Source organism: Glossina fuscipes, unplaced genomic scaffold (assembly GCF_014805625.2).
Source record: "Glossina fuscipes isolate IAEA_lab_2018 unplaced genomic scaffold, Yale_Gfus_2 2, whole genome shotgun sequence".
NCBI classification, from domain to species: domain Eukaryota; kingdom Metazoa; phylum Arthropoda; class Insecta; order Diptera; family Glossinidae; genus Glossina; species Glossina fuscipes.
Window position 1 is genome coordinate 19919542 of NW_023998416.1, and position 25534 is coordinate 19945075.

The 25534-nt window shown below is 33.8% G+C and overlaps 2 protein-coding genes across 3 annotated transcripts; both read left to right on the top strand.

The window, feature by feature from the left end:
- The first annotated feature begins 297 nt into the window (after positions 1-297).
- Positions 298-1573, top strand: LOC119633851 (transcription initiation factor TFIID subunit 10). The gene is made up of 2 exons (XM_038027634.1): positions 298-681; positions 999-1573. Exons 1-2 carry the CDS (start codon positions 382-384, stop codon positions 1104-1106), a joined length of 408 nt encoding a protein of 135 aa, XP_037883562.1. The 5' UTR covers positions 298-381; the 3' UTR covers positions 1107-1573.
- A 1808-nt stretch (positions 1574-3381) lies between these two features.
- LOC119633336 (protein peste) lies at positions 3382-25077 on the top strand. 2 transcript variants are annotated; one of them, XM_038026840.1, is made up of 8 exons: positions 3382-3486; positions 9145-9268; positions 18174-18431; positions 22796-23101; positions 23152-23367; positions 23447-23750; positions 23808-24084; positions 24153-25077. In XM_038026840.1, exons 3-8 carry the CDS (start codon positions 18288-18290, stop codon positions 24550-24552), a joined length of 1647 nt encoding a protein of 548 aa, XP_037882768.1. In that variant the 5' UTR covers positions 3382-3486; positions 9145-9268; positions 18174-18287; the 3' UTR covers positions 24553-25077. The 2 variants fall into 2 exon arrangements, with proteins under 2 accessions (XP_037882768.1, XP_037882767.1); XM_038026839.1 differs by lacking the exon at positions 9145-9268.
- Positions 25078-25534: the final 457 nt, after the last annotated feature.

The following is a 25534-nucleotide window of genomic DNA, read 5'->3' on the forward strand; positions in this document are numbered from 1 at the left end:
AAATGTTCCTAAGTATTAAGATTTTCTGTTTTTTTCTATTTAATACACAATTAATATCTAATTCCATGAATGAATGCATGTATTTATGTATTTATGTCTTGATGTATCTGTTTGTATATAGTTGAACACATAGCTTGCATTGCATTGCTGGAGTAAAATTCGTAGATAAGAAATATTTTGCATGCGTTAATTGTGTTTTCACTGTATTAAGCTTTACCCAAACTACTTCTTGTTCGCATTGAGCTTTTTTAATATGAGCCAGCTAATCACCTCTTTTTCGTTGAATATCTTTCAAGAAGAAGAAGAAAAGAATAAAACAATATTTGCTTGAACTGTAACATTTTTTAATATAAATAATATTGTGGCAAACGTAGTTAAATTATGGTTGTAAGTAATGAAGAAAATATACCCTCGCCGAATTGTCCAGACTTAGAGCCGCCGCCTTCAGGCGATTCTCTCGGTGATTTGCTGGAACATCTCGAAGATTATTCTCCGACGATCCCAGATGCTTTAACATCCCGTTATTTAAACATGGCAGGATTTGAAGAAGTAGATCCCCGCATTGTTCGTATTATATCTGTAACGGCTCAGAAATTTATTTCGGATATTGCAAATGATGCGCTACAGCACTGCAAGACCCGCAACATAAGTCAACATTCTGGGAGTCATGGCTCAAATAAGGTAAGATATTAAACGTTCAACAGTTTAGTTTAGTGTACAGCTACTCACATTTAAGCATCTTTTGCATTTTCCTACTATTTTTTTTAATACAATCAAGTTGCTATTAGACAAAGATAACTTTAGGCATCTATGCAGTTTTTTTTTTTGTAATAACGTTTGGGTTGATCCATGCAAAAAGTACAATAACTACTTTAACAGCACCATGAGTTTTGGAACAATTTCATCTAGTTTTTTGAGAAAACCATTTTTTTTATGAGCGTTAAAACTCGACTTATTTTTTTAAATTGTTTATAATAATTACTTTTGATTTTTTCTAGGATAAAAAAGCTAATAAAGACCGGAAATACACCTTGGCTATCGAGGATTTGACGCCAGCATTAGCTGACCATGGCATAACTATGCGGAAGCCACAATACTTTGTTTAATTGATTCATTTATTGCTCATAAAATCTATAGTATAATAAGAAGCATAACAATTTCATAATTAATGAAGAGATTATATTGAAAATTATAAAAACAAATATGTAATGTCCATATACTTATATAAAGAGCAAAAACAAAAACAGGGAAATTTTTTAATTGAATTAGTTGATGAACTCCTTAAAATATATTACGAAATATATATTGTAAGAGAAAGTGAAGTTGCGTTTTTCGGTTTATACCGAAATAATCCAAAATAATCTAATTAAGAACCCAAAAACATTGACACGCAATAGCGATAAGATATGATTAAGACTCAGTTAGGCGATGAATTGCACTGGAAATTTTACACATTGTACATTTACATAGGTTTCATTGTAAGAACATACGCATAGTTTAGAGAAGAAAAGATTTTTAAAAGTTATCTACATTGATAAGTTTACGCGTTGCCCCCTTGCTCCCCTTGCTAAGAATCAAATTACGAAATATGTATGTCAATCAGTGATTTAAATTTGGTTCTGTAGTAATAAAAGAAAATGCCTGTGTACGAACGTACGTATGCCTCTGTAATTTACAAATACCTTATACTTATTTTATATTTTTTAGTTTATACGAGGGCCTTTTTAAAATTATAGTAAGTGCTCGCAGTAAAAATATATTGTACACCGAGGTGTGTGTAACTCTTTACGATAATGGCTATCGCCTTTTTAAGTTAAGTGACAGTATTCTAAATGGGAGAATAGCATCGAATAATAGCGGACTTGAGTGAATTCCGGGTGAATTTTTTTACTTCTGAGTAAAACGCGTAAAAACAGAGATGCCTTAAAAAATACGACAATACGGGGCTATAAATTGCTTAACTTAATTATTCGCGATCTGTTGATAATCGGTCACTCAAGGTCTGTAGAGAATGTTGAGGCTCTTCGTTTCCCTTTTCCCTATTTGCATTTTCCCGTCTTGCTTGTTTTGCTCTAGTTTAGAGCTCTTGCATTTCACTTAAGCGCATATCAAAGCTACGCCATATCTAATATTGATATAATATATTTCAACAACTGAATAGATACACCATCCGTAGTTCGGAGGAAACTTTCCCATTTTTACGGCAAACGCTTGAAGTGAAAGCCAACAGTGGCTTTTTAATTAACTTTTTTTTTCCTTACAGCATTACTTTGCAAGCAAGAATTCATCTAATAGACGGAGGACTCATCCCATTTCCAAAATAAGATAAGTGAATAAGTAAAATTTGGTTATTTCTTTATTAGTTTTTAGAATCAAATAAAAAACACAAAAGCTGATATCTCTCGGATGGATTCTTGCCCTTAACATAAATAAGAAAGTCAAGCTACAAGAAAGTCAACAGAACTTCTTACTTACTCGAGTAAGTTCTTAATGTACGGCCCTCGCAATTCTCTCTGTAGCTTAAAAAATGATTGCCTACGGAATTTTTTCTGGGTGTTTTTATTAAATAAACAAAAACTGAAGAAATATTTTATAATATTCTCAACGCAACAGAACTATCAGAACTATCACTCGTTGCTGGTGGTGTTCGTGTGCTCATATAATTCAAAATTCTTGCTCTTAATTAATAATCAAATAATTTAGTAATTTTATATTCTCTTAGTTATTATACTTAGAGGCGTGAATGTGTGTTCTATGGGATACTTGTTCTCAATTTTATTTTTTTGGTTCTTTGCTCTCATTACTTGCAATTTACTAATTAGATGAGATCACTTAGTATTAGTTGGCGTTTGTCGTCTAAGTGTATCATGTATGATTTACATGATGGATTTTTTTTCTCTACTTTACATTAAACTCTCGAAAAAAAAGAAACTCATATCATTTTATTTTACTTACACTTATGTACGTAAAGTAAGCGATTTGTTTATTGTTATTTATTTTTTGCTGCATTACTCTAAAAATTGGTGACTTCTTCTTCGATTCGTTCATTTGGAATTGTGAGAACAGTCGTTTTTAAGCTGCTCGACAAAACGGTTTAATGTCCTATACGCTTAGAAATGCCGTTAGATAGTCAACAAGTTTCTCTTAAGGTGCTTGCTGTTATTCTTTTGTTTGATTGATTGATTGATACGATTTAGCGTTGGGTTTGAAACAAAGCCGGGAAATAGATAAAAGTTACAATTTGAAAATAGTGTGTAAAACCACTTGAAATAAAATCGAATAAATGCATGAGAATTACTAAAGTGTAAGAAAAGGAAAAAAAAAAACAAAACAAAAAAGAAATATCTTTTAGTTAATACGTAATACAAGTAAATTAAAATTTATTGCATTGGAATTTCAAAACCTTTCTTAAATGGAAAAAATAAAAAAATATAAATAATAAAAGAAAAATTATACAGAGACTAACTAGCGCATCATATCAAAGATGTAAGTAATTAATCAATCAACAGAAAATGTAATTCATTAATTCTTTCAAATTATCAGTTGAACTATCAGGAAATTAATCTTTCAGATGAGAGATTTCTCAACCGTTCGCATGCCGACGATTAAGGCGAGAGATGACATATTTTACAGATGCTTTTGTGATTTGCTTGTGATATGTAGTGCGTTGTCCGTCCAGTTGTCTCTCCTTGTCCATTTAGGAAATTTTTAAAATTTGAAAAAATTGTGGGATTAATTTCAAATTGGATTTAGTTTAAAAATCGCGAATTAATTCACGTTGCTTGGTATTCAAGATTTCCTACGTCATTTATCTTAAGTTTCTTAAAAGGTTGCGTTTCATACGTAAACGGTGAAAATACCTAGGAGAGGGCTTCATCTTACACATATACTGCTCGTAAGGAGTATACGAGGGAAGGGCTTCCAATTGAATCCATACATCTTGCCATACATCTTTGAGCGAATTATACACGCTATGATCCGTCCATATATCCATGTCTGATTTCCTCATGAAAATTTACCATTATGAGTGTGTGTTTGCCATTATAGCATATTTTAGAAAATATTTCTGTCATTTTGTCAAGTCATTTCATTACAACCTAATTTGATTTCACACATATATAGTGTGTAAGGAATGTACAAGTATAAAGCTCCAGCGAGCTAAAGGGATCGACACAGTTAAGTAGTTAAATTATTCTGGTATATAATCATTGCGTCGATCTTTCCAGCTATAAAAAGTTAGCAAGTTTCGTCTACCGCTTGTAATCAAAAACCTATTCGTCATAGGAAAGTAATTGCATCAATTAGAGTGAACAGTACATCTGTCGCAAAGTCTAACAGATCGAAGATTGTTGCTTTGATCTCGTCGTAAAGCAGTTTCACCTTCAAATATTGGAATTTGATTATTATTCTTTTTACCCAACAAACAGCGTTAAATAAACTTATACTGATTACGTAAAAATTTTTGAATGGACCTAACTTCGCCAATTTCTACGTCCGTCCGTTCGTCCGCCCATCATGTACAATTTTAAATAAATCTGATGGACACTGATTACGTTTGACCATAGGTACGATATGCCCGCAAGAATATTTTAGTCTAAATATCTAAGTAACAGGTCGACATAAAAAGGCCGTAACAAAAAGATTCAGTTGTGATCATAAGGTGAAAATAACTTGTGATTTGTCCCTTTCACGAAAACATGGCAGACGAGTAAGATGCGAACGCAAAGTTGGATGGCTTTACTCGCCTGTCTGGTGGAGAAAACTAAACCTTATCGAATAATTGCTTCTTCACAACTAAGTTGCAGAGAAGGCGCGCAAATCTTTTTCACATGAACACGAGTTTGATTCTTGAAAAATTACTCCAACTTTACCCGAATGTAGAGCTGAAAGCTTTCCTTAGGTTGCAAACGTTCTTTCCAATGTGTTTTCTAAACATCAGGTAAAGTGGACGCAACAGCCTCTTTGCGAAAGACATTATTCCATCACATCCCATTAGATCAGCCCGAATGTATGATTCAAGAAGTCGACTATGACTGTGGTTTTTTACTGAGAAAGCACTGACGACATTCACAGACCCGTCGGAGCCTATCGCTCTTGAGTCTTTTGTTTGCTTACTTTTTTATCATTCACCACATTACCGCAGTAATGTAACGGACATTTGTACGCTAAGTTAAATTGGAACGCCTTCATTTTTGATCTTTTGATTTTGCAAAAAAAAAAAAATGCAAAAAAAAAATGGTATGATTAATTGACTAATAAAATAAAAAAAAAAAAAAAAAAAAAACGAAAAATAAAAATTCATTTTAATTATAAAGATAGTCGTCAATCATATAGAGAGTTCAGCAATATAAGTTAAACTGACTTTAAGACTTTTGACTGTTATGAGAAACCCGTGCATGGCGTGGATTATTAATTATGTTTAAAATTATTTTAAATGACAGAAATCTTTCAAATATCAAATTAGTTGCATTTGAGAAGTGCGCGTTAAAGGTTTCGCTAAGTATTGAAATTTGTTTTTGAAATTAATAAAGTTTAGAAGAAGGAGTTCCCAAGTAGGTGAGAGCTGTGTAAATTGTCTTCAGGTGAACGGACCAGATTTTGTTTTCTCTTTATCCCGAAAATAAAAGCTGGGCTTGGAATAATTCTTGTGTGAATGAATGCCTTGTAGCGGTGTGAGCCGAAAGACTCCTTAAAGTATATAGGGTATTAATCAGCGTGAGTAGTGAGAGTTACTTATTATATATATAAAAACAGCTTTGAATAACCAGGCAAGAAAACGTCAAGCTCTGGAATCGTTACTTTTCCTTCTGAACTAATACGTAATATGAATGCGGAGGGAGGCATAAACATTGAGAGTATAAGAGTCAATCCCACTTAACGGTACGAAGAATTTTGAAGAAGTGTTGTCGTGAGGAAGATAGGGCATCAAATTTGCACAATTTCTCATAACTGATACGTTTAGAAGAAGCTTTTTATTCTTTTCATTTCTCTGATCTTCTCGCGCGTAAAGATATATGAAACGTAAAGTTCCTGCTTACGGGCTAATCTTCTTTAATCCCTTCAACGTACGTTCTTGCTTTTTCCGTTGAGCGGTCTAAAATGGATGGGCAGTTAATTTTACCCCCACATGAGTAAAATTCATTGATCTTCCCTCTCTGGAGAAACGACGTGACCTACTGAATATGGTATTTATTGTCAAATTAATAAGGGAAGATGTTTAATACGCCGTCCAAGTTAACTGGGCGCCATGTATCACTTCAACTATTGTGCGATGTGACGCACAAATTATATATACCCACAATTATATATATATAATACATAATAAAACTTCTCATAAATCCTATGATTCTATTAATACGATATGATACGATACGATCTTCTCTCCAAGATTTGTTATGGTGAACGGCATACCTACGCATGTGATTCGACGAATTAAAACGGCTCACATTGCGGCAGTAGGGTCTTTGGCAAGTCCGAACCTCATCCTCCAAAGTGTTACTTAAGTTTTTACAACCAACTACTTGTGCGTTGCTTCCTTTTTGGAACTCATACCAAATTTAATGTCTTAAATGCTCTTTATCCACTCCACTTTATGCATTCTTCATTTACTTTGTAAGTAAATGGTGAAAGGTATTAAAAATAGCATTCTTATATTGCATGCGAGAGGTTCGCTAAATAATAAGAACCCATATTAAGCATTCGATCTGGTTGCCATCGCTTGAGAAGTAAAATTAACCCGCAGATAGTAAAATACGACAGAACTTTACCGTCAACCTATTACAAATGTATATTTTGTTTCTTCTTCTCAGATATATTAATTACTTTTTATTATCCATATACACATTTCATTGGTTATATTATTGTCATTAAAGTTACTTTTATACTCATCATAGAAGATAGTTTCAAACATCCCCGAAAGTATATATATTCTTGATCAACATCAAATTCTGAATATATATAGCATGTGGTAAACATTCTCCCGTTCGCAAGAATGATGATATCGCCTATAAATTTGCAAAAGACTGTGAAAATGACTATGACGCATACATGTCTATACAAAGCATTTTTGCTTTCCGTGTTTTTGGCTTGTTACTCATAAAATCCCAAACGTATATTATATATATTACCACTTTTATACTGAAAATAGAAAAAATCAGCCACGCCCACTCAACATTCTAGAGTATGAAAATGTAGTTATTTTCTTTGTTCTTTGGTCGATGATGATGGGTATAAAAGATTCGGTCATGACCGAATGTAATTTTCTTACTTGTTTCTATGTATAATCCTTATATTTAGCTTAATTTTTTAATTTTTTACTTATTTGTTTATATATTTTGTTTTTCTCTACATTTGTTGTTGTTGTTGTTGTTGTTTTTTATTGCATTCTTTTTAATTTTTTAATGAATTTAATAATTTCTCTCAGTATTTAGTTTTAAGCATAAGTTCTTTTGTTATTATGCATGTGTATGAACAAGAATTCATGTAATGTAAGAACTTTTTGGTCGTACAATCCTTCTATTGCAGTTGGAAGATACATAAACAAATAAATAATCGGACTAGAATATTAGATGATAGATGATAGAGCAATAGGCAAACAATTATTTCATTACAATGTAATTGCTTTCATAAATAAAGGAGAACCGACTGCATTTAGATATCCGTTGCTTGTATATTTCATTAAAAAACCGGTTATTCGATATTATTAATTATTATTAGGCAATATGTTTACAGTGTCAAATGGAGAGATACTAGTTTTCGTTGATATTGTTTTGCTAACAAAATTTCAACTTAAATGTCCACATGTCCACCTGAGTGGGCGAGTAGGCAAAGAGTATCGACTAACAACTCAATTGTCGTGGGTTCAAATCTCAAGTGCGGCAGAGTTATCAATAAAGCCGACAGCCTTAGATGCTTGTGATTTTAGACTTTATTCTTAATAATAATCATTATTATTAATAATAATAAATGCCCACAGGTAGAAAGAAGCTAAGACCAAGCAACAATAGTGTTATCTTCTAATCAAAAGTTAAAAAGGACTCTAAGGACTCGCAATAGTTTATACATTTTTAATAAGTATATTCACTTTATGCATTTGTCCGTCTGTCGATAAGGCGGATTTTTCTTTTTTTTATATTTTCAAAGACCCCACAAATATACAATAATTGTGAGGAAACTTGATGTCCGTTATGACTGATTTTCCTACGTATATATATATACTTGTTTTTCTAATATGGCCAAACACTCTTCTCTTCGTATAACAAAGGATGATTGTTATGTCTTTACCGATTTTCTCCAGCATTCACATCAATTACGATAAAAGAATTGAATGAATTTTGGATGAAGATACGACACGCATGGGCGTTGATGAGTTATTGTGGAAATGTCTACAGATTTGAAAATTTCAACTATCAACAACAAGTCATGATCTGCAGCAAGTATTGGCATTGAATTGATTATCATAAGCGATGTTATGGTTTCTTGCACCTTTAACGAGTAATGGACACGAAGTGCGTAATGCGTAAAACAACTTTGGATGATAAGTAGATAATATGTGCCTCAAAGCTTTTATCCGATTCTTATGCGTTTTTTAAAAGTGCTTCATAAACGCCCTACAAGTCAAACATTAATAACAAGTACAATTCGCTTCAAAGCTCTTATTGTGTGTTTATGTTCTCTTTAATTAAAATGAAAACGTAGACGTTTTAAAGAGGTTATATATCTACATTTGCGCGCTAAATTTCTTAAGCATTAGCCGTTTAAAGAAACTAGGTACAGTTGGGCAAGGTCGAGCATTAAATGCACTAAAGCGTTTAGTTAATGTGTTAAGCACTTAATAAAATAGAATTCATTTCGAAAAGCATACGATGTTGCATCGAAACACACCAATGTAAACACGTCGTAAAGTGCCAGCTGTAGGTTAGGCACAATAATGCGTAGCAGAGAGTGTTTAAGTTATGGGTCTATCTGGAGTCACTTGCGATATTGCATACGTTCGTACATTCCTAACATACCGTTTATTATTAGTATTTCAGGGTGTAATTATTTGCAAATATTTCTCATATTACTTTTGCATGTAAGCTTATGTAAGAGTTGTATACAAGTAAAACGAGTCATTAAGATATAATTTTTCCATTTTACTTTCAGTGCTCAGGAAATATGGGGGACATCTTATGAAGAGTGCATATCCGTATTAAGTTTGGGATTACAAATCTAGCCTCGCCTGATTAAAATTTTGATTCTTGAGAGCCGTAACCAATATAGAATAGCGGTAAATAAACGCATATATATAAAAATGTGTGCAATCAGATACGGTCACACTGAACCTTCCGTTAGGAATAGACGGATAGATGGAATAATGTTTTCTTCTTTCATTGCATTCTTTATTCTGATTTCGAATTATTTGATATAATATTATTTACCTGTCGATCGAAAAGCGATTCTATCAAGTTTTCAAAAGTGGCATTTGCTCTACTTGCAAAATAAACGCTTCATATGCAAAAAGTTTTCGCTTAAACTGAAATTTCTTACATTAAATAAATAAATACTAAAAAAAAAAAAGAAAAGAAAAACAATATATTATATGGCAGTGGCTTAAGTCGAATCATGTGTCATGCTACTTGTATGCTATACTTTAAATTCAAAATCATAATAAACATGAAATATCATCAACACAATCATATAAATCGTTAATACGAATAATTACAAGTGACCCGTAACAGATGGTAGTCACTTGTAAGCGTTTTCTTAAATTTGCCGAGTCTATTATTTTCAGTTGATAAACACGAGGAAACTTGGAGAAAAATCCAGAATCGAATACCCTTTCCCATCTCATTCGATACAAGTCTTCAGCAAGCTTCGTCATGAAATGCCAAAAATTATCATGTAAGGGCTTACTCTCCGCAAGATGTCTTATATTGGAAGAGGGCCCAACCTGTGAAATGAGTTTTCCTCTCAAGCAACTTATTTATCTCTTTTTTTTTTTTTGTTCTATCATAAAATTCCAAAAACTAGACCTCCGTCGCCCTGTGAAGACTTATTTTTTATAAGAATGCTTATATGGTAACGAGTTCAAGTACGCTCCCATCCCATTCAAATTTTCCCCATTCATTCAACAGACGAAAATGTTTTTGTATCCTACGCCGCTTGTGTGTACGACGAATCTCTGGGAACATATGTAACGCCCAGAACGATTTAAGATAGACTCACCATTTATTACGTCGATCGAAGCAGAATAATTTTTGGAATCTGATCTTAGTGCAAGTATTTTTATGCTCAACGGGCAGTTCGCTTATTAATAGCACTGGATGATTTTATGGACCGAATTTCTATCTACGAAAAGCAATGGACCTATTGTACAGAGCAACAGTAATGAGCCAAAAAACGTAGAAGAAACTGCACAACCGGTGACATAGCCCGAACTAACGCCCCTTATGATGCTACTTTACCTTCGGGGGGACGGAAAGTTGACTGGCCAAGCGATTATAACGACTCTTCACTGCTAACAGCTGATGCGACTGAAGCTCTTAATCGAAGCAAAGCATTCAAAATTGCAGGAACGATCCAGGAATGGCAGATCACACAGACGTTTAATGACTCGACAAAAAGCGGGAGAAAGTTGTAATGCATTGCCGGCTACCTTGGCCCATCTGATCACTATTTGGTTTTTTCTTCGCCGAAGAAGGTTTCTTTAAGGTTTCAAGTTTATCTCTTGGTTCAGTTTTTCGCCCCGAAATTTCCGACGTAATTGTTTGCCAAATATGGTAATGCCACATATTTGTTAGGGTAGAGTTTATTTAAAATGTGGGCAAATGCATCTGAATTTCAGTGAAAAAACGCCATGAAATTTTTTCTTTACCTAATAACTTCATTTCAAGAAACTTAATATACAATGGAATGTTGAGCTATCTCGGCGTATTTGCCCAGTTGATAAGTATGAACATAGTAGTAAGTAGGTGATATTGAAAGCCAAGCACCTCCTAAGTAAATTTTGATTGCACTTTGGATGGCTTGATCGAGTCAAACGTAGATGGGTTTCGTTCATCTGTTGTAATTTAGCTTTCACAACTTAAAAGAATAACAATACTTTTTAAATCCGCTAATGCGGATCCTTTCAATCATAAAAATTTATATTTGTGAATGTTTTGTTTTTGTATTTTTTTTTTTAATTACTATTATAATTGAAAGTATCAATTGACCCTATGTGTTAAATGGTCTTTCGCTTACGAGAAATATACTTTTTTTTTGTGTATTTGTTGAGTCTATGCATAAATGCACAGCAAAAACTAAGTAAAATTAAAATGAAAAACATCCTGAAAAAGTTATATATATATATATGTAACTCGAAACAGTTAATTGAATGATGTATGCTAAGTGATAGCTTTGACAGATATTCGATTGTAAACATTTCTGATTTAGAATTTTGTTTACGGCATGGATCGCCCTTGACGACGCATAAGGTTTAGGTTGCCGTTTCGACTTTGCGCAAATAGACTGCTTTCGTTCCATGTTCAAAGTGTAACGAGGATAGTGATAAAAAATGAAATTTTCAGAAATGTAGCCCTCTACTGGGCAACATCACACACACAAGATATTTTTTTCTGCGTGGTTTGCGGGACTTGACAACAGTGATATCGAAACGTTTTCTGTTAACTATTCCGTCGGCATACTAAAGCTGATATAAAATTGAAAGAACAACAAGTAACAAAATCGTATTCGGCTGTGACCGAATTTTTTATACCCATCACTCTCGTCCTATTTTGTAGAATAATTTGTGGGGAAATTTATATCGTATATCTGTTGTAGTTGTAGAGCAACGAGCAAGAGAGAGGGAAAGCGAAAGTATTCACCATTTATATAGGCGTGTCCTGCAAAGAGTTTGGGTCATTTTCAAATTCTTTTGCAATATTTTAGGCGATATCTTTATTTTAGCGAACGGGAGAATGTTTACACAGATGCGGACTACTGCATGGACGGACGTGCTTTGGCGCATTTCAAATGTGAAATTTGTCAAAAACTTTTATACTTTATGGGGTTTAGGAAGTTTGCTTGTGCGTAGTATTGGAAAAATAATGAAATCATGGCACACTATAACATCGGGTAGGCCGATGCCAATTTTGCCGTTTATCTACTGCAGTTTATGAGTAGCAGCAAAAACCAAATTTATTATTTCTTTTGAAAAACAAAAGCGTTCTCAGTTTACCTGGTACTGAAAGCGTGTCGTTGGAACGATTTGGCCCACCTTCAATACTAACCTGCGTGAAAGAACTTCCAATATTTCTGCCGAGTTTGAAGTCAATAGCTGCGGAAAGGCTTATTCGGACAGACGGACATCTTTAAATCGATTCAGAATTTGATGCCGATCAAGAATGTATGTACTTTGTAGGTTGTCCGAAGCCTTCTTTTGGCCGTTGCAAACGTTTTGACAAAATGGATGTATCCCTCATCTTTCGGTGACGGGTGTCATAACAAGAATACAGATTGTTGTCTTTTATATCCATAATATCTTATGTAGCTTCCGGTTTAAGTACAATATTTTATGTACTTAACTTTTTTACGAGAGAGAGAGAGAGAAGGGAAAGAAATACGAAAGGCATATTTTTACATCTTACTAGAGAGTTATGATTAGACGCAACTCAAGAAGAAAAAAGTGAACGAGAATATTCGTTTTGAACATGTACGAATCTTTTGAAAAAATATTATTTACACCTCTGCTTGGAAATGTTATCGCGTTCGCCCGGAGTTTATATACTCATCTATGTAGTATAAAAATCTATCTAAAAACGTCATGCGGGATATTTCTTGTCGCTTTAGATGGGATTCTGATTTGATTCAATCATGTCCTCCTGTCTGTCCGTCTAGATTGCTGATGCAAGTTCTTAAAAAACCATTGCTGCTGTAAAGCACATCTATTTTTATCAACGTGAAATTTTTATTCGGCTCAGCCATATGATTTTATCTGTCCATTCGTCAATCTGTGGGCTGCTTTGGGAGATGTCGCGATCACTATAAAGAACATACATTCTCGATAAATATGACATTCTGAGTGAATTTAGCCCTGTTCTGCTGTGTGTTTGGCCAGTTTTTTTCTTCTCGATCAGCATTGGACTCGACTTTGATTTAACCATGTCCTTTTGCTCGTATGTCCGTCTTTGTACATGTTTTCTTTGAAAGATATATAGTTTAAAAAGTGATCTATCTATCCCTCATTGTTTACAGTTCGTAAAAACATTTGTTCACAATATATAGAGCAAGTATTGATCTAAAACTACGTATAAAAATTTGAAATGAAGAAAAAGAAGTGCCTTATGAAAACTTAGTTCAAAAACGATTCCGATTAGTCAACTGAAAGGAGCAACAATCAAGAACAAGCAATATCAAGCTGATGTTGATTTAAAACTTAACGCAACAGATTTTCCAGAACCATATGAAAATTCAGTGCGGAGACTTTTTCGGTCGGCCTGTCTACCATTCACAAAGGACTTTACTGAATACAAGGTTCAGTTTATATAAAAAATGTTATATGTTCGTTCGCTTTACGCTACGAGCAGGTATAAATCAGTTTGAGATTTCCAGCCGGTATAACGATGGTTGTTTAACCCGGTATTATCTGGCTGCGCAAGACTTCTATTTCCTGCATAGATTCTTAATTTAAGTGTGCAGATAGGGTTTAAAAGAAGAAACGAATTTTAATTATTTCAGAATTTTACTTATCCTTCGGTTGGTAGCGTCGAAGAATAATAATATGAGATTGAGAATTGAAGCTCCATCTTTAAGAGACTTGATTGACGCATAGGAAAGATTCCATAGACAAGCTTAAGAAATGGTTTATGTTCTATTTTGCTTAGCATTGAGAGTGTAAGGTAGGTTTTAAAAGGCCACAATATGGTTAAGCAGCTGAAATTTTAACACCAATCTATGAGTTTTGTTCGGAAATTTAGAAAAAAATTAAGCACACTACACCATCTTTTCTTCATTATATTATGTCGTCAAAAATTAGACATTTTTGGATTAGACAGGTGGATGTCAAAGCGATGTTCGCTGATGTCGGATTCTAATGGGATTTCTAAAGGGACGCGGTCGCTCTTAGCAGCGTGCATTTTAACAACCGATGAAGAGTTCTAATAGCCTTTATTCGGATAACTAGTGCGGTTCAATATAACAGGTAACGATAGATTTTAATAGCGTTTAAATAAACAGCGACCTATTCAGCGACCTCTATTCTGACTAGTAAGGGCGGGTTTAAACCAGGCAGTGGTGGATTCCAAAGTCTATTACTAATAGGCTATTGTGGCTTATAATATTCTCGCTCTGCTCTGATATCTGAGAATGATTCAGCTGAAAATTCTGACTGCTAGCAGTGGATTCTAATAGGTTTAAGTCTGATAAGTGACGATGATGGCAGATTTAATTAGGATGCATTCTGATAGGCAATGTAGTTGAAAGACAGACCTCTTTTTGAAAGATGATTCATATGGGGGAGGATTTAAAAATTGTCTCAACTCATTCAAATTTGCCATAACTCATATCGGTTAAATACAAAAATCTATGGACATGACAGTGTATGCACAAGCATGAGAAATCCTTATATCAAGTTATGTAGAGTATAAAAATAGATGAAAAACAAATAAAATTCGCAAGAAAAATCCCTGCCGTCTCTGTCACATTTGTACATAATCATTAACTTTCGGAACTTGTGGAAATTGATCTATTCACTGGTCAAAGTGCAGTCTTCTTCACATTAGATAAGTCGATAAGAAAGCAACAATTAAAAGAAGAAAGTCATCGTTAAACCTATAATTTTATTATTTTATCAATTATGTGACAATGTATTTATTTTATTAATTTTACAATATTGCGAATAATTGTTTTGCAATTTATGATTAGATATATATATGTATATGTATATGTACACTTATCTGGGAGTGTAAGTATTAACAGGCGGCACCCAACACGCATGGAGGCGAAACTTTTAGCGCAACTCATTATTTGAGAATATTTTAAAGTGGTGACAATACTTCTAAATGCTCAGCACGCGTAAATATGGTTTGACGTATGACCTATGAGTTCCATGAAATACAAAAAGCCACTCTTTAAACTTTGAAAAAATCGTTATAGTTCATGTAAAACTCCCAAGCTTCTTTCACTTCCGTTTATATGAAAAGATCAATGTTTCTCTACTGGCCTAGTTGCGTCAATTGGACCCATAATCTTTGTAGCCTCGCCACAGTTGTAAAACTAAAGATGGCAAGCATAAATTTGGTATAAAAATCATTTTAATTGATTAAGACTTTCACTTAAAAGTACAAAAATGGGTGTAATCTGCCCACATGTATGCTTAAAATATCGAACAAGTTGGGAAAATTTCGAAAAAACGTAACTGTCCATCTCGTAAAAACTTCTACGCCAATGTTCATCCGATCTACCTGCATTGTCGGTTCAAAAATATTCCCGACCAATTCATAAGCGCACCCGAAACTGACGACAAAATCTTGATTTCAAATCAGTCGAAGGACACGCCCACAGAACTACATGAACCGAGAACAACTCTGTTTTTCGAAAGGAATGAAAAATTTAATTTTTGCTCATTACTGATAAACTATACCAAACAAAGGTATAAAAATTTGAACCCATATTGTATGGGCGATGATGTACTATTCTTGTACAAAAATGGAAAAAATTTACCACGCCTACCTAACATTATAGTCTATTAAAATTTAATTGTTTCTTCAATACCTTTACAACGCGCAAAAATAATCTCAAAAACCTTATAAAGTTCCCCAGTTCAAATATGTCCACCTGTTCGTCTGTCCGTCTGGCCGTCTGTCCCTCTGTCTGTTTGCGCAATTTTGTAGTATTCTCCCGTTAGCGAAAATGAAGATATCGCCTGCAAAAAAAATTGAGATTGACCTAAACTTTTCAAAGGAGCCGCCTACAATGCCAACGTGCCTATGCGACGAAAACTTTTACTCTGGTTGGTTCTTTTGTCTTCTTAGGACAACGGTGGTGGGTATAAAAGATTCGGTCCTGGTAGAATTTAATTTTCTTACTTCTTTTCGTTTTTTTTTTTAATGAGGAGAAAAGCGTTTAATTTAACAAAATTTTATTAGTTTTTAACGAATAGTCATCGATAGCGACCTGCTTTTAGAAGTAGTACACACTAGGTGAACTAATTTAAGTCCGATTACGACTCATCTTATATCCAATTCCAACATACAATATGAATTTCTGCGATGATCAGCGTTTGGGCAAAGGAATGCAATGCTATATATAACGGTGTGATGTCAACATAAACTTTGGTGATGAGTATAAAAATTAAGAAAGAAGAGTTTAATAATTTACGTCAGTCAAGAAGCTATATACCCTTGAGGATATATATATATATAGGAGGTTACGGACAGAGTAACTAGCCTAATATGCAACGCCAACGACTATTGCAAAAATGCAAAAAACGTAAAGGAAATGAAAAGTCAATATGAAGTTACATCTGTCTTAAGCAATTAACTCGCTTTGTGATTGTGTTCGGTAGCTTTTATCAGTCCCCCCAACGTCCCTAAAAAAAAAAGCAGTTCATTAAAATTCTTTATGGTTTCATCTTATGATTTCAATACTAAAATATTTTCTTTAGTATTATCAGGGAGTCAATGAAAAAAGTAAAAGCAAGCAAAGATTTTAGAAATTAATATGGAGCCTTAGGTCAATTAAATTTATAATGAACTTGTTTGGAAATTTTATACAAATTATTGAGAATCATAGACGCTTACTTTCAGTTGGCGGCAAATTTTTATACATTTACTCTCAGATGCAGGCAATTTTTATACAAATGCATGTTCAAGTATTGAGAATTTTAAACAAATGTGGACGCTTATTCTCAGATGCATACATTTAATTATAAAAAAAGATATTTTTGAAAAATCTTGAAAAGATCGAAGCCATCTTAGTGAGGGTTCCTTAATTTAAGGGAATTTAAGATGCTCTCTCTTCTTTTGTGCAAAAAAAAAAAAAATAAATAAATAAAAATAAATTTAATCTACATGTCTACAGCTAAGGCGGTAGGCAGGATTTTTGAGAAATATATTTTTTTTTGTATGATTGGCAAGCGTTTAAGTAAAAAAGTTTCAATTTCAAATGAAAAAAGGAACAGAAAACGATCATTTCTTAATAAGAGCAGTCTACACCAGCCAAATGGACATATTCACCATTTGTTTATCTTCATAAAGACATTAGAGAAAAGTTGGATGAAAAATCAGAAAATTGAAGGAGATTTTTTGTGGGCCGTTTTTAAAAATCGTCTTTTGAGAAGGATGTATCTCACATGTATTCGAGACAGATTTTTTTGTTATAAAATATATTGTTTATTATTAGCCTTTATTATTAGCTTACAATTTGAGAAACATAACTATGACCCAAAATTCAAATCCAAAAATTCACCTTTATTCTCTTCCCTCGATGATTTTTTTCTGGAAAGTGTCTAGGTTCTGCGAAGAACAGAAACGCAAATTTCACTCGCTATGTGTAGCGACATGACAACGAAAATGATAAAAGAATATTTAATTCTACAGGAGAATTCATAGTCAACATCGAAAACTTCATCTCATGCCTTCAGTTTCTTCGCAAAAGCGATAAAAGCTTTCTAATCATTCTCAACTTTGCACGTAAATGCTTCTGAATGAATATATAGGTAGGTACTTTCTAAAGATCGTTCGATTCTTGTTCGATTCTTAGTGTTTTGCGAAGAGCTAGAAATCAATAGAGAAGACATAAGGAAGCAATTTCCCAGCAAGGCTTTATCCGATCCGTTCAATGCTTTTGGAGTGCTTGGAGGCAAGAGCGAAACTTCATGGAAAGAATTTTATTTAAGCAATGAATTTCTTTCCTCTTATTCCAGGAGGACAAAATCATCCATTGAGCAAAAAAAAAAAAAAAAAGAGTTTTTTCTCGAAAAGTCTACAGTAACGTTATCCTTTAGGGCGACTATAAAACACTTTCTCACTTGTTGCATTTAAAAGTTCAAATATTTAGTGACCCTATACAGCTACAGTTACATAATATCTTAATTGCATATATTCTAATTGATCCGGGTATAAAAAAAGTGACAATTGATTTACATCCAAGATGTTGAAGAAGCCATAAATATGCTTAATTGAAGTAATTATTATATAATTGTTTAATTTCAGCCAAAAAATAAATTGATGATAACAAGGCATCAATAATAGGAGAAATTACAGCAACAATTATTATTATTAAGTCGCCGAAGCGGCGAGAGAACACGAAATTGAAATATAATCAAGATGCCACAAAAGTCGACAACTATGAAGATATGGACTAAAAGTAGAAAACGCACATTAGTCAGTGCGTTGGGCTTTTTACTAAGTATTTTTGCTATCTTGTGTGCCATGTTTTGGGAGAGAATATTCGATAGTATTATGGCAAAGGTAAGTAAGTGTTTACCTTTTTATATATATAATATAATATACCTATAAATATGTACATATATGCGCAAGTTAACCTCAAGCCACAAGTAATATAATAAAATCAATCTATTAACAAAAAGCATTGTTTGCTTTCGTTTCAAAGAACATTACTTTTGTTGTACTCTACCCTACCCTATATCAACAGTGTAAGGTTCAGCGGACGTTCAAAAGAATTTGAGATAGAGCCAACTTTTATATACCCCAAGCAATCAAATCATATTATAGATGCCTGCTCGTCTGTCTGACATCTATTCTATCTATAGATCGGAATTTTTGAGATATTTTAAATACTTTCTTATATCTTATACCTTCTTTAGATATATATATATATGTACATCTATCTTTTGATATGTTTCGGCCTAGCCACGTATACCATACACTTGGCATTGTATTCTAAAGTAGCCATTGAGAAAATTTCTTCTTCTCCTAAAAATCACAAGTTAAAAGATTAGATTCGGTTGTGACCGAATTCTTTATATTCAAAACGATACAGTATGACGCCGCCCGCTATTGAATTCCCTACACTGAGCTTTAGTTATGCATAAAACGACTTTTCAAAATAAGGTATTATATGAGATTTGGTCAAAAAAGTGATCCGACTTGAAACATTTTCAACAGCCTTCTTCCCACACCAAACACATTTCATTAAAATATCGCAGAAAACAAAAAGGACAGGTGGGCAGTAAGATAGGCACGAGGCCAACAACTTCGTTGGGTATAATAAAAGGTGGGTTTATCTCAAGCCTCTCTGGGTGCTGCATAAATTCTCACAACCTTAATACATTCTTGTGACACAAGTGGTGTAGGATATAACAAACGAATACTCTAAGTTTCCATACAGCATAGCGTTAGTTGGGCATGGATGATTTTTTCAGAATTTACGCGGAAATTGTTATTAAATCTTAAGTGCGGCAGAGTTTTTAATAAAGCCGGCACCCTTAGATCCTTCTGCTTTAAGACTTAAGGCTAAATTAATAATGATAATAATAATAATAGTAGAAAGATATTAATTGATACAAAGGTTATTGTAGTTTGCCAGTAATGAGTAGGAACTCAGAAAGAGAAGACTTTCTCTGACTATACGGGAATGTGGGCGTATCCTTTCGACCAATTTGTCCCATTTTCAATACCAATTTTCCAATGTTTCTGCCACATTTCAAGTTAATAGATTCATTTGCCGCCCGGAGAACATTTGCTACGGTGATTATGAGATTAACACGCCAAAATCGATTTAGAATTTGGTATCGATCAGTGGTACATACACTCTCTGCGGTCTCTAAACGTTCTTTCTGGGCATGTTGACAAAATACCCGCTCCTTCCGACCTTCCACCATTCACAGTGTTTCTAAAGCTTCCTTCCGGGTGTTGTAAACATTTTGACAAAGAGAATATACCTCCGCCTATCGGTAATCGGTGTAAAAAGAAAAACTACATATTAATATGTATTCTTATCATCTATTGAACATATCACTTAGAAATTTGATACTTTTTATTTTAGGCGAAAAACTCGACGAAAAAATAACTTTGAGAAAATAATTGTGAGTAAAAATCTGTGTATGAGTGTAGATATTATTGGCTTTTGTTAGTTTAAACATCGTTAAGATTTGACTTAAAATTGAGATTGGCATTTTTGAATTAAAGCTCAAAAACACTTACATAATATATTACATAAACACTTCTGTAATACCGTACAATGAATACTGAATATTCGTTGTTTTTTATTTCTTTTGTTTTTTTTTTTTTCTTTTGTTAATATTGATAACGTTGTAAATCTTTCCGTGTTTGTTGTTGTTTCTGTAACGAATAAATATGTTAGTTTGGGGAAAAAGAAATCCATTATTTTTATATGAACTTCAAGACTTTATTTAACATGCTTCGGATTGTCCGATTTGGGTCAAATATGCACCGTTTTGTTGTACGATTTGTTGCCATTTTAAAGGCAACTTCAAAATGCCTCTCTCATAGAAGTCCTGGTCTCTATTTGCAAAAAACTCTAGTAGTCGATTTTCACAATCCTTCCTAGATTCCAATTTTTTATCATTAAAGAAATTTTGCAATGCAAGAAAAAGATGATAATCGCTTGATGCCAAGTCCGGACTGTATGGCGGATGCATTAAAACTTCCCAACCAAGCTCCCGAAGTTTCTGGCGAGTCACTGTAGATGTGTGTGGCCTAGCGTTGTCCTGGTGGAACACGACACCTCTCCTGTTGGCCAATTCTGGCCGTTTCTGGTCAATCGCTATCTTCAAACGGTCCAGTTGTTGACAGTAGAGATCAGAATTTAGCGTTTGGCCATATGGAAGCAACTCATAATAAATAATCCCGTTCCAGTCCCATCAAATGCATAGCAAAACTTTCCTGGCCGTTAGTCCTGGTTTGACCACCGTTTAAGGTGCTTCACCGCTCTTTGACCACGATCGTTTTCGCACAGGATTATCGTATGTGATCCATTTCTCATCTCCAGTCACCATCCGTTTAAGAAATGGGTCTATCTCATTCCGTTTCGCCAAGGCTTCGCAGATGGAAATTCGATCCATCATGTTTTTTTCTGTTAATTGGTGTGGCACCCAAACATCGAACTTCTTTTTGAATCCAGCTTTGTATAAATGGTTTAAAACTGTTATATGGTCGATTTTTAGCTCCTGGGCGATGTTACGACTGCTAACATGCCGGTCAACTTCGATCATTTCCCCGATTTTATCGACATTTTCGACGACCGGCCTACCTGTGCGAGGTGCATCTTTAACATCAAAAATTCCCCAACGGAATCTACGAAACCAAAATTGCACATAATTGGCTGTTACAGTATCGAAACCATAAACAGCATTCACAACTTTAGCCGCCTGGCTTGCATTTTAGCCTTTGTCAAAGAAAAACTGTAAACTGTACCGAATTTTCTCTTTGTGCACTTCCATTTTTAATACGCTGTAACTCACAACTGAATGCACCAAACAAAAAACAGCAAAAGAATTTTTTTTACTGCGAAATGTCACCTTTCCAACGAGCATAAATCTGAAATTGTTTGATCGATACTTTACGAGAAATCTATCAGTGCAGCCATCTACCGAAAAAATAATGGATTTCTTTTTCCCCAAACTAATATATTAATTATTTAACAATTGATTTAATTGATGACTCATAGAAATATCAGCCAAAAGAGATAAGGCAAAAATTGCATATATTTTGTAAAGCATAGTTTTGGGATTTTCGTTGAAAAGATGTTCAAAAATAATTTTTGCTTAAAAGCACTACCGTTCAAATGTAAACAAACGTATACGCTTATTCTCAGATGGTTGGCATTTTTATACAAATTATTGAGAACATATGCGTAAACACATGTGTGGACGCTTATTCTCACTTGTTTGGAATTTTTATACAAATTACTGAGAACATATACGCTATTTTCTCTAAAGCGCGATTAGATTATACGCTTATATTCTCTCAGCTTCTAGCTTTAATGAGACAAAGAATTTCAATCAATCAAAAAATGGTAAAGGATTGATTTTGAAGAGTTACGGCATGCGCTTGTTATCTCTTTTTACCACTGACTTTAGAAAGTATACTCAGATAGAATTAATAAAAAAAACACTTGTATTACATCAAATTGAAACATGGGTCTTGACTTGCCCCCATATTTTTGTAAATAAACTATAAAGAAAGCTCATTAGAATTATGTAAAAAATTCCTGAAGAAAATTCCCGGCGAGTCACTATTAACCGTGTTCTGAGGAAAATCTGAGAGACACGAGAAGTCACAAGACAATTTATGGTTTGTACTTTGCGTGACCTAATAAGCTTGCTTTATAACAAAATATTGTTTTATGACGAGCAGACCTGCGGAATATCGAAATTGATACAAAGTCGAAACAACTTTACCTACAGAACTTTCTCTTACGGCTAGTGAGCAGCTACAATGCCAAAATATACCCTTACTACCCTTTCGTTAATCAAAAGATATATGGGACAAAGTTTCCATATTTTTGAAAATCGTAATTTCGGTAGTGAGAAGGACGGGAAAGGAGAATGGCTATCAATGAAAAGAAGAGCTTGTTAAACCTTCAAACATGTCCTGAACAGTACTCTTCGAAACGTAAATTCTTAGTCCGTAATCGTGTTGCCCTTTGCGGCATGCAATCAAAAAATCCCTTTACAAGATCCAAGTAATAATAACTAAAGGTTTGGCTTTCAGCTTTATCGAACTGAATAGACATGAAAACTTTATAGAGTGCTATGTAAATGTTCGTGAGGTCAGGATTACGCTATGTTGTTCTTTCCGATGGATTTACTAAGTAAAAGTTTTTCCTTTTTTTTGTTTTCTTTTTTTAGGAAATGGTTTTACGACCAAATTCTCAGGTCTTTCAAAAATGGAAAAACCCACCGTTGTCGTTAAATTTGGATATATATTTATTCAATTGGACTAATCCGGCAGATTTTAGAAATCTTACTACTAAACCAATACTCGAACAATGCGGACCGTATCGTTTTGTTGAAAAACCAGATAAAGTGGATATTAGATGGCACCCCGAGAATAGTTCCTTAACATATCGCAGGAAAAGTTTTTTCTATTTTGACGTTAACGGCAGTAACGGAAGTTTAAGCGATGAGATTATAACTGTAAATCCCGTGGCTTTGGTAAGTCATTTGATTTCATGTTTTCATTATTAAATTATTACGGTTTAAAGTCAGCCGCTGGTAAAGGTAAACAATGGGATCCTGTACGTCGAAAAATGGTTGATGTCGGCTTAAATTTATATCAGCAGAAAATGTCTGTGAAGAGGACGGTGGATGAACTTTTATTTACCGGTTATAGCGATGATATGCTTGATATGGCTCGAGCTATGCCCCTTTTCGGCAAAGACGTGGAAGTGCCTTTCGATAGGTTTGGCTGGTTTTATACGGTAATTAAAAATTTAGTTTTATAGATGAAAAAGAATTTTGTAAATTTTTTGCTTAATTTTTTTTGTTTCTAAATATCAGCGTAATGGTAGTGCCGATCTGACAGGAGTTTTTAATGTTTATACCGGTCAGCAAGATATCAAGAAATTGGGTCAAATGTTCTCTTGGAATTATAAAAGACATTTGGGATTTTTCGAATCTTATTGCGGCTTTGCAAATGGTTCTGCAGGGGAATTTCAACCACCGAACCTGACACCGAAGAGCATAGTGAAACTTTTTACCCCCGATATGTGTCGTACAATACCTTTGGATTATAAAGAGACTCAAATTGTTGAAGGAATCAAAGGTTATAAATATGCCGGGGGTCAACGATCCGTAGATAATGGTATATTCCTTCCAAATATGTAAAAATGATTTCTTATTACTTTTTTTTTCTCTTAAGGCTCTTTGTATCCGGAGAACAAATGTTTTTGTGGCGGTAATTGCGTGCTATCCGGTGTTATGAATATATCTTCTTGTCGTTTTGGTTCGCCAGTATTTATGTCTTATCCTCATTTCTATCAAGCGGATGATTTCTATTTAAATCAAGTAGAAGGCTTACAACCTCAAGCTGACAAACATGAGTTCTATATGGTTTTGGAGCCGAAGACAGGTATATCCTTAGAAGTGGCAGCCCGCTTTCAAGTGAATATGCTAGTCGAACCAATTCGTGGTATTAGGTATTAATAGATGTCCTTTTAAGTTGTGACACATTTTTATTCATAGTAAATATTTTCCATTTATTCAGCCTTTACGAGAATATACCTCGCATATTCTTTCCTATGATCTGGTTCGAACAAAAAGTGCGCATTACGCCAGATTTGGCGAAAAATTTGAAAACTCTGCCTTATGTACTTTTAGGCGGTCAAATAATTGCCGGCTTTTTATTCTTAATCGGTCTGATTCTCTTGTGCTGGTACCCGATTAAATATGTTTGGTCCACGCATAAAATTCAAGAAATTAAAGTGTACCCAGCAGAAAACGGCAAAGCCATCAATAGCAAGCAAAGTGAATTAAAAATTTTGGAGACAGAGAAAAAAACACCAGACAGTTCACCCTTGTTGGAGAAAAATTCGCAATTAAAGCCCGCAATTACACCAAAATCGCCTAAACGTGACACAGACGCCAATGATGTTAGTCATAAATAATTCGAATATTTACGGATTAAAAGCCGTCCTCAAGCAAAGAAAGAAAGAAACAAGAAGACAACCGTAGAGCATAAAGAAAACAAAACGTAATAAATGTCTTTTTTTACTTTTAGAAATATTGAAATATTGAAATATTTAGGTTTTTAAGTTTTTAAGTTTTTATAAAGGATTTTGTACACATTTTCGCATGTAAAGCATTCATCTAAAATTTTGCATACGTATATACATCCATGCATACCCACATCCACACAAAGATATATATATATATGTGTTTTTGAGACTTGATCCATCAATTAATTTTCATACGTAATTAGAATATTTGATCATTTGAACGTCAAAAATGCTGAACCTAACTAATTAAACACTTTTGACGTTCAAATCAAAGCGTAATTGTTTATTAAATACCAGCGCACGTCGTTGATCAATTGAGATCAATCAGTATTTAATATGAATCTCTTATCATTAAAACACATGATCGCCTTTTTCCTTTAGAAGAGAAAACAAACAAACAAAACAAAAAAAAAAAAACCAGAAGAAACTATAGAAAATAAATTTTTGAAAAACAAATAAAGTTTAAAAAGCAAACAATTCTTTCAAGAATATATAAATTATTGAAATATTAAAGAAAAAAAAAATAATAATAATAATAAATAAATAAATCGGGATAAACAAAAAATAAAAGTAATCCAAAATATTTGTTTGATTTTTCCCAATACGCATAATGCTTGATCTGTTGATAGGGAAGCGATTGTAACTAGATGAGAAGCAAAACTATTTAAAACGTTACAATCGGGCAAGGCCCACTACGATCTGCCTTATCTTACGCTATCATTTCGCTAAAAATTAGACGCCGCTTTTATATAAAGTTGCACTTTTTGAATACTTTATGAGTACTTGCACGGAAGCATGGTCGGAAAAAAAGACCTCTATGATCTAAATATAGCATACATAATTTGTATATTGCCATTAAGTACCCTACACC